At 54.2% G+C, this 12,653-nt stretch overlaps 1 protein-coding gene across 5 annotated transcripts in view; it reads left to right on the top strand.

Moving 5' to 3' along the window:
• Positions 1-9,576, top strand: part of Znf385a (zinc finger protein 385A) — a 27,608-nt gene extending 18,032 nt beyond the window's left edge. For 3 of the 5 annotated variants that reach the window (XM_008839156.2, XM_008839164.2, XM_008839148.3), the window contains exons 3-8: positions 3,095-3,205; positions 5,116-5,278; positions 7,144-7,386; positions 7,666-7,835; positions 8,008-8,103; positions 8,231-9,571. In XM_008839156.2, the coding sequence (XP_008837378.1) occupies positions 3,095-3,205; positions 5,116-5,278; positions 7,144-7,386; positions 7,666-7,835; positions 8,008-8,103; positions 8,231-8,461 (1,014 nt within the window). In that variant the 3' untranslated portion in view covers positions 8,462-9,571. Of the gene's footprint in view, positions 1-6; positions 74-2,771; positions 2,976-3,094; positions 3,206-5,115; positions 5,279-7,143; positions 7,387-7,665; positions 7,836-8,007; positions 8,104-8,230 lie in introns of those variants that run through there. The other 2 variants (XM_008839168.1, XM_029566578.1) reach the window with 2 other exon arrangements.
• Positions 9,577-12,653: the final 3,077 nt, after the last annotated feature.

Below are 12,653 nucleotides of genomic sequence, written 5' to 3'. Positions count from 1 at the left end.
CCCGCCAGGCTCGGCCCCCCGCCTGGGTCCGCCGCTCTGGGCCATGGAGCCGCTGCCGCCAGGGCCCCGCAGGGTAAGCCACCCGGGCCCTCCACTCCCGGCTCCGCGGCTGCCGCAGCCCCCCCACCCCATCCCCGCCCGCCCTGCGGGGCCGGCCACCTCTCCTCTCGCCCAGTCCTCGGCTGTCGCCCATCCCCCACGCAGCGCGGCCCTCAGCCATCTCTGGAGCCCTACTGGCGCCCCCGACTGCTGCCACCTTGCTGGGTAGCCCATCCTCGGCTCCCCAGGTCCTTGGAGTCCCCCGAATCTCAGACTTCCCTTCGTGTCGTACACCTAACCTCAGATGACCACGTTGCTCAGACCTTTCCTTCTGACCTCTTTTCAGCAGCCCCTCCCCACCAGCTTCCACCTGCTCTTTGGACACCCCCAGCTCCCTCTTTCCTGTGTCAATCCTGTCTGCTCCTCAGGTCTTCCCGTCCCAGAGATTCCACCCCTTTCCAGGTGGCCTTTTTTTTGAGGGGTAGGGTAAGGAACTGGGTGGCCAGACACGGGGCAGTGGGTTCCATCCGATAAGGAGCAGTGGCAGGAAACCTAAGCACACACACCCCCTGCTGCTGATGATCTGGTTTCCCCTTCCCCTCCCTCTTGCCCTTCCTGATTCATTTTGCCCCAGCTTCAGGGAGCCATTCCCCTTCACCACTCTTGGAGGGCAGGTGGGAGAGGACTGCCCTGGAGACATTGCCAGGCGGTGTCTAGGCCAGTATCCCAGGGAAGGGGCTCTGGAATGAGATGGGCTTTGGGAGATGTTGGCCTCCACCCTTCCCTAGGGAGCCCTCATGTAGGTCACCGGGGCCTCCTGACCTTGGCCTGGAGGAGCACTTCAGTGGCTCACATTCCACCTGCACAGGGATTGGGCCCTCACCTTCGGCTGGTTGTCTCCTCAGTTCCTGCAGGAGAAGGTGGGGCAGGCTGACCTGGCTCCCTTGCTTCCCTGTCCCCCTCCCCAAGCTGGTATTTCTGGGCTCAAACCTGGAGAAGGCTATGCAAGTTAAGTTCTCACCCCTGAGGAGGGACCTGGGTGTAGTTGGGACTGTTAGATGATGGAGACTGGAAGAGTCAATCCAAAACTCCCCCCCCCCCCCCCCCGCCAGGTCCTGGGCCTTCAGCCCTTCCAAGGAACAGGTTGACTGATTGGGTAGACATAGACAGAACCAGGAGACCCATCTTCTCTCCATCCTACTCTCCCTACTGTTTTCATTTGACTTAGGTTTCCTGGCCCAGATTGGGTTTCTCTATCTGGGCGGAATTCCCATTCCCCACCCAATATGTGAGGAAGGCCAGGGCTTAGGAGAATCCTGGGGCAGAGTTGGGGGTGGTTCTCTGAAAAGGAAGGACTGAGGCCTGGAGACTGGGAGCTGCAAGCAGCAATCTGTCTCCCTGTCTGATTAAAGCCTGTCTCCAAGTTGGTCTGTCTTTCTTTCTGCCAAACACATCATACATTCTTACAGATAAACACACAGCTGAAGATTACACAACCTGACCATCCGCGGTGTCAGCAAAGCCCCCAACACAGAAATGTTGATCCTCAAATGATACACACAGTACATGACACTCGTTCACACTCCTCCCATGCACAAACTGATTGCAGTCTGCCACACACACACACACACACACACACACACACACACATTCTCTGTCTCTTCGCCTTTCCCTGTATGTGTCTGGGGCTTCCAGGAAGCTCATGGAAGGTGAAGACAGTGGCTGAGAGGGACTGCTTCCAGCCAAGGGCAGGCAAGTGACTGACACCAGTTTTCTGAACCCAGTCATGGCTCCTGCGTCCACCATTACCAAAATGGGGAAGAGGGAGGCCAGCACATGGTTCACTGGGACCCTGAAGCCCCTTTCCTGACTAACCCCAAACAGCTTGGGAAGACAGGGAGAGGTAAGACATCTGGGCTTCATGGCTTCATGTTCCATCCTTCACATTGTCTTGTGAGAAACCCTGAAATCTGGACACATAGAGAGACTCGGCTGAGTTGCTAAGGACCCCCTAAGTCCCCAACAACTATGTCTTAATGCCCTCCACTTGGAAGATAAGGTTTTAGTTCTAATTCACTTGTTCCGAGGTCCAGCCATCCTCTGGTCCTCCTAAGCCCTGGCTGCCTTCAGGTCTTGCCCCTGTCTGGCCACTAGGGTGAAAGGAGTACTGCTCAGAGAGGTTGTTTCTAGGCCTCTGTGCCTCTGGCTATATCCCCTGATAGAAGAGGCCTCAGAGAAGCTCCTGGCCTCTCCCCTCCTCATGTGAACTCTTGGCAGGAGACTGAAAAGACATCTGCTGACCCAGGGTGGAGCAGAGAGGTTTCCTAATCCCTCCCATCGCAACAGCCCTGTCCTAAAGCCCTGTTGATGCCGAGGGGGAGAGATGGTTCTGAAGATCCCTAGCTCCCTCAGACCAGCCATCCCTGTCCCCCTTTTCCCTGTTAACCACTAGAAACATTTATTCTCTCCCAAGTTCTCCTACTCCCTCTAGAAACTGCTGTCTTAAAGAAGTCCAACGCATAAGTGTGTTAGGGAGAGCTGAGGCCCAGAGATGGGAGGTTGGGAATATCTGTCTCCTGAGACCAAAGACTGCACTTGGCAGATAGTCATACCCCAGAGTGGGGCCAAAAGGGTTCAGAGGCTTCAGCCAAAGGCTCTAGAATCTCTGGTACTTTGGGACTGCCTGTCAATGGCCTCTGACACATTGGCCTCACTGCAGGAGATAAGTCAAAGTGACAGAGTTGAACCTTCATGGTCTCATGAACCAGGGTAGGTGTTTAGGGTCAAGTTCCAGCTCTGCTGTTAACTCATGGTGGCCTCAGACAACTACATTCTGTGAAATGGGAGCATTTGGGCCAGTGGCTCCATCAGGTCCCTTTCAGTGCTGTGAAGACTGGGCTGGAGAGAACCAGAGGTCTGAGGCGCAGAGCTCTCAGGTACCTTGAGGCCTGGGGTGGGTTTAGGAACCTTGTTCATCCCAGCTGGTGAAGGGAAGTGGGGTGGTAGATAGGAGCTTGTACAGGGGTTTCTGCCTCATCCCACCTTACCTCTACAGATGGACCCTGTACAGAAGGCTGTGCTCTCCCACACATTTGGGGGACCCTTGCTCAAGACCAAGCGACCCGTCATTTCCTGTAATGTCTGTCAAATTCGCTTCAATTCCCAGGTAAGCAGCCCAGCTGCCACCCAGCAGGGGGGTAGGATGGGACAGTCTGGGGACCTTGAGGGAGACCAGAGGCCCATAGCTGCAAGTGAAGGGTATTGGTGAAGGGATTGTTGAGGGAAAACAGGGAATGGGGTACTGTAGAGGACTCAAGGGGGTTGAAGAAAAGCACTTGAAGAGAAGTGGTTGCCATGTCTTTTGTTTGTTTTCATTTTGGTTTGGCTTTCTGTGGTGCTAGGGACTGAATTTAGGGCCTCACACATGCTAGGTAAGTACTGTACTGTTGAGCTGTGTCCTCAGCCCTTTTTCTATTTTTTATTTTGAGACATGGCTTCATAAGTTGCCTCAGCCAGCCGGCCTTAACTTTACTCACTCCACTCCAGGCAGGTCTTGAACTTTCAGTCCTCCCATCTCAGCTGCACAGACAGCTGGGATTACAGGTCCTGCCACCAGGCCAGGCCAGGGCTGTGCGTTCTGGCAGGAAGTAGACCGATCTTCTAAGGCTGGCCCCTCTGTCTCTTGGAATTGGAACAGCTTTAGAGCTGCTGGGAGCACAGGGGTCAGGGTGGGCATGTGGTCCCCGACCCTTTGTCCTTAGGTGTAAGGCTGAGTCAGGTCACTGGTTCTCTGTAGAGCCTGTGTTCTCTGTCCACTTCCCTCTACCTCCCATGCTCTAACCTTTCTCTACCCTGTTTCTAACTCCTTCCTCCAAATCATGTAGAAAGTCTGGTTCCTACACCCTCCTGGGACTTTCCCATTGGGGAGAAGTCACCCAGATTTCCCCCTTCTGAAGCCCCATTGGGACTTCTATTTAGGTCCAGACAGTACTTTGTGGGGTGCAGGCTCTGAGAGCTTTTGGAGAAAAACAGCAGAGCCTTATTCTGCTGACTAGGGGAAAATAAAAATATGTTCTTTTTCTCTACACAGTGCTGGTACACACACACAAACACACACACACACACACAAACACACACACACACACACACATACACACACCTCATACTGCTAGTTCTTGTACATCACTGATTTACCCCTGACCTGTCAATTTTGTTTTCCTGCCTCTCCACACCTATTATTTCCATCCCTGTTTAGGTGACCTTGTGCTTCCATGATTATATATTCTTAGCAAGGCTACAAATGGGAGAGGGTAGGGGCAGGCAGTGGGTAGGTAGGACCCAGCATTGGGCCTCATTGCATGGACCCCACAGGCATCCTCTCTTCTAACCCTGACTCTGCTCACTGGTGGAAGAAACAAGAATGAGGGGATGCAGAGCCAATAGCAGACAGCCCTCCCCTCTTTTTGCCTTCCCTTTCCCTCCCCCATCAAGTGGCTCTGTTTTGACAGCTGTCTCTGCTGCTGTCTCCTGTCTCCAGAGCTGGGCTTGAGGCCAGGGTCCTCCAGGGTGTCCACAGAGGCTCCAAGGAAAATGAGACTTAGGAGGAGTAGTCAGGACAGAGCTGGTAAAACAGCAGGGCAGGATCCCGGGCGGAGGAGGGACTCAGGCATCTAGGCCTGGGGTCTAGGATGCCAACTGGCTGCACGTTCCGCCTTCCCCAGTTTAGCATTCCCTCGCAGGCTTAAGGGCCCTTCCCTCCACCAGGACTAGGTGGGGGGGGGGGGCTGAGTCATCAGCCAGGCCCTGGGTGTGGTGGTAGAGTGCAGTCTGAGCTAGGTTGGGGGTCCACATTCCCAGGGACTCAAACTCAGATGAAAAGTTCATCTGAACCCCAGGAATAACCAGACTCATCAGCATGGGGCTCTGCACTGTAATGGTGCAGGCAGGGGGTGGGGGGATGCAGGCAGAGTATACTGCAGCCTGCTGCAGTCACCCTGGGACCTGAAGGAGCTCTGTAGGGAGGCCTGGCAGATGAAAGGTGATCTCAGACTCCGTGTTCTTCCTCCATCCCTAAAGAGCCAGGCTGAGGCGCACTACAAGGGTAATCGCCACGCCCGACGAGTCAAAGGCATCGAGGCCGCCAAGACCCGAGGCAGGGAGCCTGGTGTCCGGGAATCAGGAGACCCAGCTCCACCAGGCAGCAACCCCCCAAGTGGGGATGGTGTAGCCCCTCGTCCAGGTGTGTCTGAACCCCCCTCAACTGATCTCTGTCTTTCTGTTCTCTCCCCATTTCCCAGAACTCTCCTCTGCTTCTCTCCTCCTCCCTCAGTCCCCACCCCCACTGCCACCCAAGGTGAGTCCTGGAGCCAGGCACAGTGATATAAAAATTCCATCCTGTCACCCCACCCACCCCTGCCTCAGCTCTTCTCAACAGAGTCCCCACTGTCTGTCTTCTCCACTGCCCAGTGACTCAGAGAGGGGCTAGGGTGAGGCTACCTGGCAAGCCTCCCCAGAAACAGGGAAGCCTCCATCTGACCCAGGGGAGGCCCTTTTGTGCTGGCCAGAGGGAATCAGGACACTGGAGGCCTACTGGGCCCTCCAGGGAAAGCGGAGGGCATGCTGATCTAGGGTGGACCCATGGACCTCTTAGGGCCAGACTTAGGAGAGAACAACTTGAAGATCTATGAGGTCTTGTCCAACTTTGTGGGAAGCAACTCTGAAATTCTTTTTCCCTCGTGGCTAGTGGCCATCCTTTACCATCCGTCCAAGAGACTGAGGTGAGGGAATATGGGGACAAAAAGATATGAGCCACCTCCACCTTGGGATTGCTACATCAGTTGTCTGTCATGGCCAACTCAGAGAAACCTAACATTCCCGTGTTCCTATTTCTTCTTATCCTGTCCTATCCTTCTTGCCCTACTCTAAAAAGAATGAGAACAAACCTCTACATCCACAACTTGGGACCCACACACACCCTTTGGCATGTACAGATCTAGAGGCCAGGCCTGAGTTTGAATTGTGCTCTGGCTGCTTCTGAGTCTGACCCTCTTGGATTAGTTTATTGACTTCTCTAAGAAACAGGGATGGGGTTGGTGACAGTTAACTTTTTTTTTCAGTCTTTTTGAGACAGAGTATCCTTGTAGCCCCAACTGGCCTGAACGCACTATATAGACCAGGCTGGCCTTGAATTCACAGAGTTCCACCTGCTTCTGCCTCCTGAGTGCTGACATTAAAGGTGTAGCTATCATTTCTTGACTAGCACTATTGTAGGCCCTTAACATATATCCTGTCATTTAGCGCCTGCACACTTTCTGAGGATACAGGGTGAAGGCCATGAGGTCCTGTCCAGTCTGGGATAGAGATGTGCTGTCTGGGTTGGGATAAAGGTGAAGGATGTCAGGAATGAGTAAGAAACAGAGGAAGGATTATGGGATGGGCAAGCACACACCTGCAGGGGTCAGGAATTCCTCTTCCACTTATTCCTACCCCCACCACAGTCCTCCCCATGATCTGGAAACTGGATCGAAATTGGATCAGCTGCTGGAGCAAGAATGGGAGCGTTACAGTTTCCCCTGTAGAGAGGCCAGAACCAAGTGCAGAGGCCTGCGGCCTGTGCATCTTTAATCGAGCCATGAATTATAGAGCAGCCTGCATCCCTGCTTCTTCCCTCTCTGGTTCTTCTGTTTCTGTTTCCCTCTGCCATGCCTACATCTGTCTCTCCTGACCTGCCCTCCTCCTGGCTCTGCCTCTTCCCAGTGCTCTTTCTCTGGGGATCCAGCAAAACTCTGGGAAGGGGCTATCCTGGCAGGAAGCCCAGGTTGGTGTGGTGGGAGAATCTTTGTTCCCTGTCTCTCCCCCTGGCTGGGCAGCCTTCCAACTTTACCAGACCCCCTTGGCTATCCTCAGCTTTTGGGGAGTGAGCCAGGCCTTGCAGTTTCACACCCAGCCTGTGGCAGCTGAACCACATTTGGCTGTGGCCCAGGGCATGAGAACATGCATGTTGTCACAGGGTGGGGACTCCTGGACCTTTGCCCTCCAGGAAATGGGGGTGGGTCTCCACATGAAGAACCACCTGGGATGACCCCCATGTTTCTCCCCCAACAGTTTCCATGGAGAATGGACTGGGTCCAGCCCCAGAATCCCCAGAGAAACAGCCTGGCTCCCCATCCCCTCCCAGTGTTCCAGAGTCTGGCGGGGGTGTAACCAAGGGTGAAGGGGGGACTCCAGCTGCAGCTTCCCTGCCTGGGGGCAGCAAAGAAGAGGAGGAGAAGGCCAAGAGGCTGCTCTACTGTGCACTGTGCAAGGTGGCTGTGAACTCCCTGTCCCAGCTGGAGGCACATAACAAAGGTATGGAACCCGGGAATCATCCCCACCCCTTGCTTCTTCCTAATCCCCCTGTTTTCTAGCACAGTTGGATCCTCTAAGACCTGCCAGCTCATCCCCTTTCCCAACATTAACCTGCATGACTCTCCCGACTCACTTGTGTTTGGGAGGGTCCCAAGGGCCTCCAAACAAATTCCACCCAGTTCCTTCCTATGCTACAACTGGGAAGGTGGGCATTTGAGGCCTGGCGGGCCTGGAGAATTTTTCATCTGCCCTCACTTCCTAACTCTCTGTGTGCTCCAGGTACTAAGCACAAGACAATTCTAGAGGCCCGAAGTGGGCTGGGGCCCATCAAAGCTTACCCTCGACTGGGGCCTCCCACCCCGGGAGAGCCAGAGGCTCCTGCCCAGGATCGAACCTTCCACTGTGAGATCTGCAACGTCAAGGTCAACTCGGAGGTCCAGCTGAAACAAGTGAGTCCAAGCCCCATCTCAGGGGCTTCTGGGGAATTCGACCCCCTGAGGAGAAAGGAAAACCATGAGCTTGGATGAGGGCCCTTCCTCAGGCTTTCTGGCCGCCCCCTAGAAGGAGGTGGCTGTGGCTCTTTGCTGAGGGCTCACAGCCCACTACCCACTTGCCCCGCAGCACATTTCCAGCCGGCGGCACCGAGATGGCGTGGCCGGGAAGCCGAATCCACTACTGAGCCGTCACAAGAAGCCTAGAGGCGCCGCGGAGCTGCCGGTGAGGCTGGGTGCTGGGGAAAAGGATCTTGGAAGGACCCGGGTTGTAAGGGACCGAGTGCCACCGGGAGGACGTGGGGTTTGAGGACCCCGGCCGACCTTTGTCCCCACCTCTCTCCCTGCTGCAGGGCACACTGACTTTCTCCAAGGAGCTGCCCAAGTCACTGGCCGGCGGCCTGCTCCCCAGCCCCCTGGCGGTGGCTGCGGTGATGGCGGCAGCAGCCGGCTCCCCGCTGTCCCTGCGCCCAGCTCCGGCAGCACCTCTTCTGCAGGGACCGCCGATCACCCACCCTCTGCTCCACCCGGCCCCTGGCCCCATCCGAACTGCGCACGGACCCATCCTCTTCTCCCCCTACTGACCTCAACCCTGAACCCCTCCCGTTGAGCCCCCCACCTCCAGCCGGGACCCAGGCCTCCGGGCTCCCAGCCCGCCCCTCCTCCCGGCGCTCCCTGAATGGTCTCTCCTTCCCCCCCACCCCGAGGTACGGGGTTCCAGGAAAGGGGAGGGGTAGCGGGGGAGGGGGGCTTCAGAAGGGGGGGAACACCCCAGATCTCAGGGAACCCCGCCCCCTGCCCTTCCCTCGCCCCTAGAAAAGGGGGGGCGTCTCACCCCCGAGCCCCCTCGGAGACACCCCCCCTCCCAAAAGCCATGTCCATCCAGCCCTTCCCCTCCAAACCTAGCACAAACGGGGTTCACAAGCCATGGTCGGGGCCCGGGGGTGGGGGAGAAAATGGATTTCTTGGCAATAAGCGACTCTGGGACTCCGGCCCCCTACCCCAAACTGAAGCGCTTCCGTGAACACCCCCGTCCTCCGCAGGGGGAGGGGAGCAGGCGGGATCCCGGGTCCCTCTTACGCACTTTGGTTTTACCGCCTGCAACCTCACTGTGCCCGCCCCGCACCACGCCCCAGCCCCAGGTCCAGCCGGGCCCAACGCCGGGGGCAGGACCTGGGGGCATCTCAGCACTTGGGTGGGACCAAGGAGATGCCCCCATAGACCCTTCCCTCGCCTTCCTCCCCAGTCCGGGTTCCATTCTTTTCACCAGCACCCATCACCCAAGGGGTACCAAGGGGGGCAAGGGGTGTCCAGTCCAAGCCCACCCCCGCCTCGCCTTCCGCAAAACTGTGAGCAAAAAGCAATAGCCTCGCCCCCGCCCCTCCCCTTTCCGCAGGATTCGCCGTATGTAGCCTCCCCCCTTCTCAGCTCCTAGACCTCATGGCTGTCCCCTCCCGTGACACCTCCACTGCACAACTCGGGCGGGGGCGTGACCCCCAAACCCACCCTTCCGTGGTTTCCGTGTGGTCAGCCCTTCCAGCCGCCGACCTGGGACGGGGACAGGCCCCCACTGGCCCTCCCTTCCCCATCGACTCTATCTGCTTGACGATGTAGCAACCCAGTCTCCCCGACCCCTCGCCGTTCCCTTTTCCCTCTCCTTGACAATAAAGTCTGGATTCGTTCTGCCCTCCGCGCCCCAGACTCAGGCTCTGTCTTTGCCGGCAGTTTGGAGCGCAGTTCACTCGAGAAATGTGTCAGTATGGTGAGGGAGCCTGGCATACAAGTAGGGGGACGGGGAAAAGGGGGTGGGGGAAGCTGTGCATTCCTGCCTAGTTTGCATAAACTTGGCGGGAGGGAATCATTTGAGTCCAGGTCTGGCACTGCAGCATTGGCTGTTGGGAATTAGTCACAACTCCACTAGGCGGCGCCAATGGCACAGAAAAGGCGCCTCCCCCAGGTTCGGCAGTTTCTTTGATGTATTTCACAGTTTAAGTCAGGTCTACTGTCACTGCTCTAGCTAGCAGAACATTTTATTCTTCATAACCACATAAGAGTATGTGAACAGATTTCAGATACAGTCCCTGGCCAAATTCGATTTTTCAAAAGCAACTTTGCCTAAAAATAAGACTATAAAATATATATGTCTGGGGCTGGAGAGAGGGCTCAGTGGTCAAGAAAGCTTGCTGGTTCTGAAGAAGACCAGAGTTCGGCTTCCAACAGTCACATCGGATAGTTCACAATTGCCTATAACTCCAGTTCCAGAGGACCCAATACCCTCTTCTGGTCTTGCATGCATGTGCACACATACATAAATAAAAATAAATCTTGCTGTACAAAAAAAAAAAAAAAAAAAAAAAGAAGTCAGGTCTAAACCCAGACAAAGGAAAAGAATCCAGGTTTTTGTACCACTGGCGGGAACCCATGCCAACAAGAGGAAGTGACTTTGGACCAGTCCTTGCCCTCTCTAAGCTAGTTAACTCAGCTGCAAAAACCAGGAGGCTTGAGTCTTGGTTTTTTTTTTTTAACTTTCATTTTGTATTGTATACATTTTGCCTGCACGTATGTAGGTGCACCATGTGCGTGCAATGCCGATGTAGGCCAGAAGAGGGCGTCAGATCCCCTGGAACCGCAGTGGGTGCTGGGAAGCCAATCCTGGTCCTCTGCAAGAGCAGCCAATGCTCTTAACTTATGAGCCATCGGTCCAGCCCCTGGGCTTGAGTCTTTTAAAGGTTCATTGAGACCTCCTGTATCCAGGACCAAAGCATGGAGGCACATTCAGCCTACAATACCCCCTCATCAGGCCCCATTGTGGCCTGTGATCTGAAGCAGGGGAGCACTTGGTGCCCTTGAAGGAGGAAGGTCTCCCCTTTAGCCCCAGAATCCAGCCCAGCCACATACTCCTAAGAACAGTCAGTGACACCCCCAGCTTCCTCGCGCCATCTAGCTCTACTGGAGGGTGGGCAAAAACCCATGCTCAAACCCAGAGTGCACCAGGGCCCCTGGCTGGCCTTTTCTCTCACTTCCCCTTTCTTCACTTCCCAGTCCTGCAAAAGACAGGATGAGAGAAGTTAGGATGGTGATTGAAAGAGAAAGGAGAGGGGAATAGGGTCCCTTAATTTGTAAACTGAAGAGGGGGTGGGGCTTACCGTGGGTTCAGATCTGGAACCCAGCAAAAAGGATTTTTGGCTTTGTAGCTCAAAAAAGGCAGAGACTAGAGATCCAGAAGGATGGGGACAAGAATAGCTCTACAGAAGAATGGGTGGAGGGCTGGTGAGATGGTTCAGGGTAAGGACACTTGCCACCAAACCTAAGGACCTGAGTTTTATTCCAGGGACCTATGTGGTGGGTACTGTGGCATACACACACACACACACACACACACACACACACACACACAGAGAGAGAGAGAGAGAGAGAGAGAGAGAGAGAGAGACAGAGAGAGAGAGAGAGAGCCACATTCACACAAAAAATAAATGTAAACAAAATAGATGGAGAATAATGGCTGGGTCCCATGTGAGGAGGGTGGCAGGGAGGACTAGAAGAAACGGGTAGGAGAGCTGGGAAACTGATATGCCCAAAGATAATCTCAAACTTGATGTTTCAAAATAGGAATATATCATTCACTCCTCTCCCTAAGCTTGTTCCTCCTCCCACACTCCCTTTCTTTTGGATGTTGGGAACTGAATGCAGGGTCTCATGCATGCTAAGCATGTATTCTTCCACTAAGTCACATCCCAGTCCTCTCTGTCTCCTTGATCAGGAGTCCCACCAACCACCTGCAAAACAGGGAGTCATTTTTGGTTGGTTGGTTGGTTTTTGAGACAGTCTCACTCTATACCCCAGGCTGGCCTCAAACTAGCAGGAATCCCCCTGCCTCTGATTCTTGAAAACTGGGATTACAGATAGGAGCCAACAGGCCTGACTACCAATTAGTTCAGACTCTGGTGCTAGGCACTCAGCACAAATTTATGGAGTGGGTGGACCATAGAATGAACCTAAGCCCTGTGATAAATGAAGCTAGGATCCCACAGGCCTCCTTTCATTTTGTTTGGCAGGGGACTTTGAGACAGGGTCTCACCCACCGTGTTGCCCAGATTGACTTTGAACCTCCTGTGAAGTCCTCACTGGCCTCAAATCCATGATTTTTCTACCTCGGGCTCTGGAGTGCTGGTATTGCAGGTATGCACCACCATGCCTGCTATTTTCCATCTTTTCAGCACTGGATATCGAACCCAGAGCCTCGTACCTTGTATTCACACACTAAGCGAGACCTGCACCACTGAACAATAGCCCCAACCCTTTTTAAAAATAATATATTTTATTATTTTATTTTATGGGTATGAGTGTATTGCCTGCATGTATGTAGGTGTACCCATGTCATGCAATGCCCACAGAAATCAGAAGAGGGCATTTCCTGGACCTGGAGTTATGGAGGGTTGTTAGCCACCATGTGGGTATTGGGGATGGAACCAGGGTCCTCTGCAAAAGCATCCATTGCTCTTAACTGCTGAGCCTTCTCTCCAGCCCCCACCTTTTTTTAACTTGAAAAAAAAAATCATTAGCCAGGCATGATAATTCAGGCTTTTAATCCCAGCAATCTGGAGGTAGAAGCAGAGGCAGACAGATATCTCTAAGTTCGAAGTGAGCCTGGTCTACATATAAAATTCTAGACCAGTCAGGGCTACGAAGTAAGATTCTCTCTCTCTAAAAAAAATATAGATAGATATAGATAGATAGATATATACATAGATATATAGATATAGATTATAGACATAG

The sequence above is a fragment of the Nannospalax galili genome, unplaced genomic scaffold (genome assembly GCF_000622305.1).
Source record: "Nannospalax galili isolate Female #2095 unplaced genomic scaffold, S.galili_v1.0 scaffold251, whole genome shotgun sequence".
Taxonomy (NCBI): Eukaryota; Metazoa; Chordata; class Mammalia; order Rodentia; family Spalacidae; genus Nannospalax; species Nannospalax galili.
Note: the sequence above shows the minus strand (reverse complement) of the source record. Positions and strands in the feature narration are given on the sequence as shown.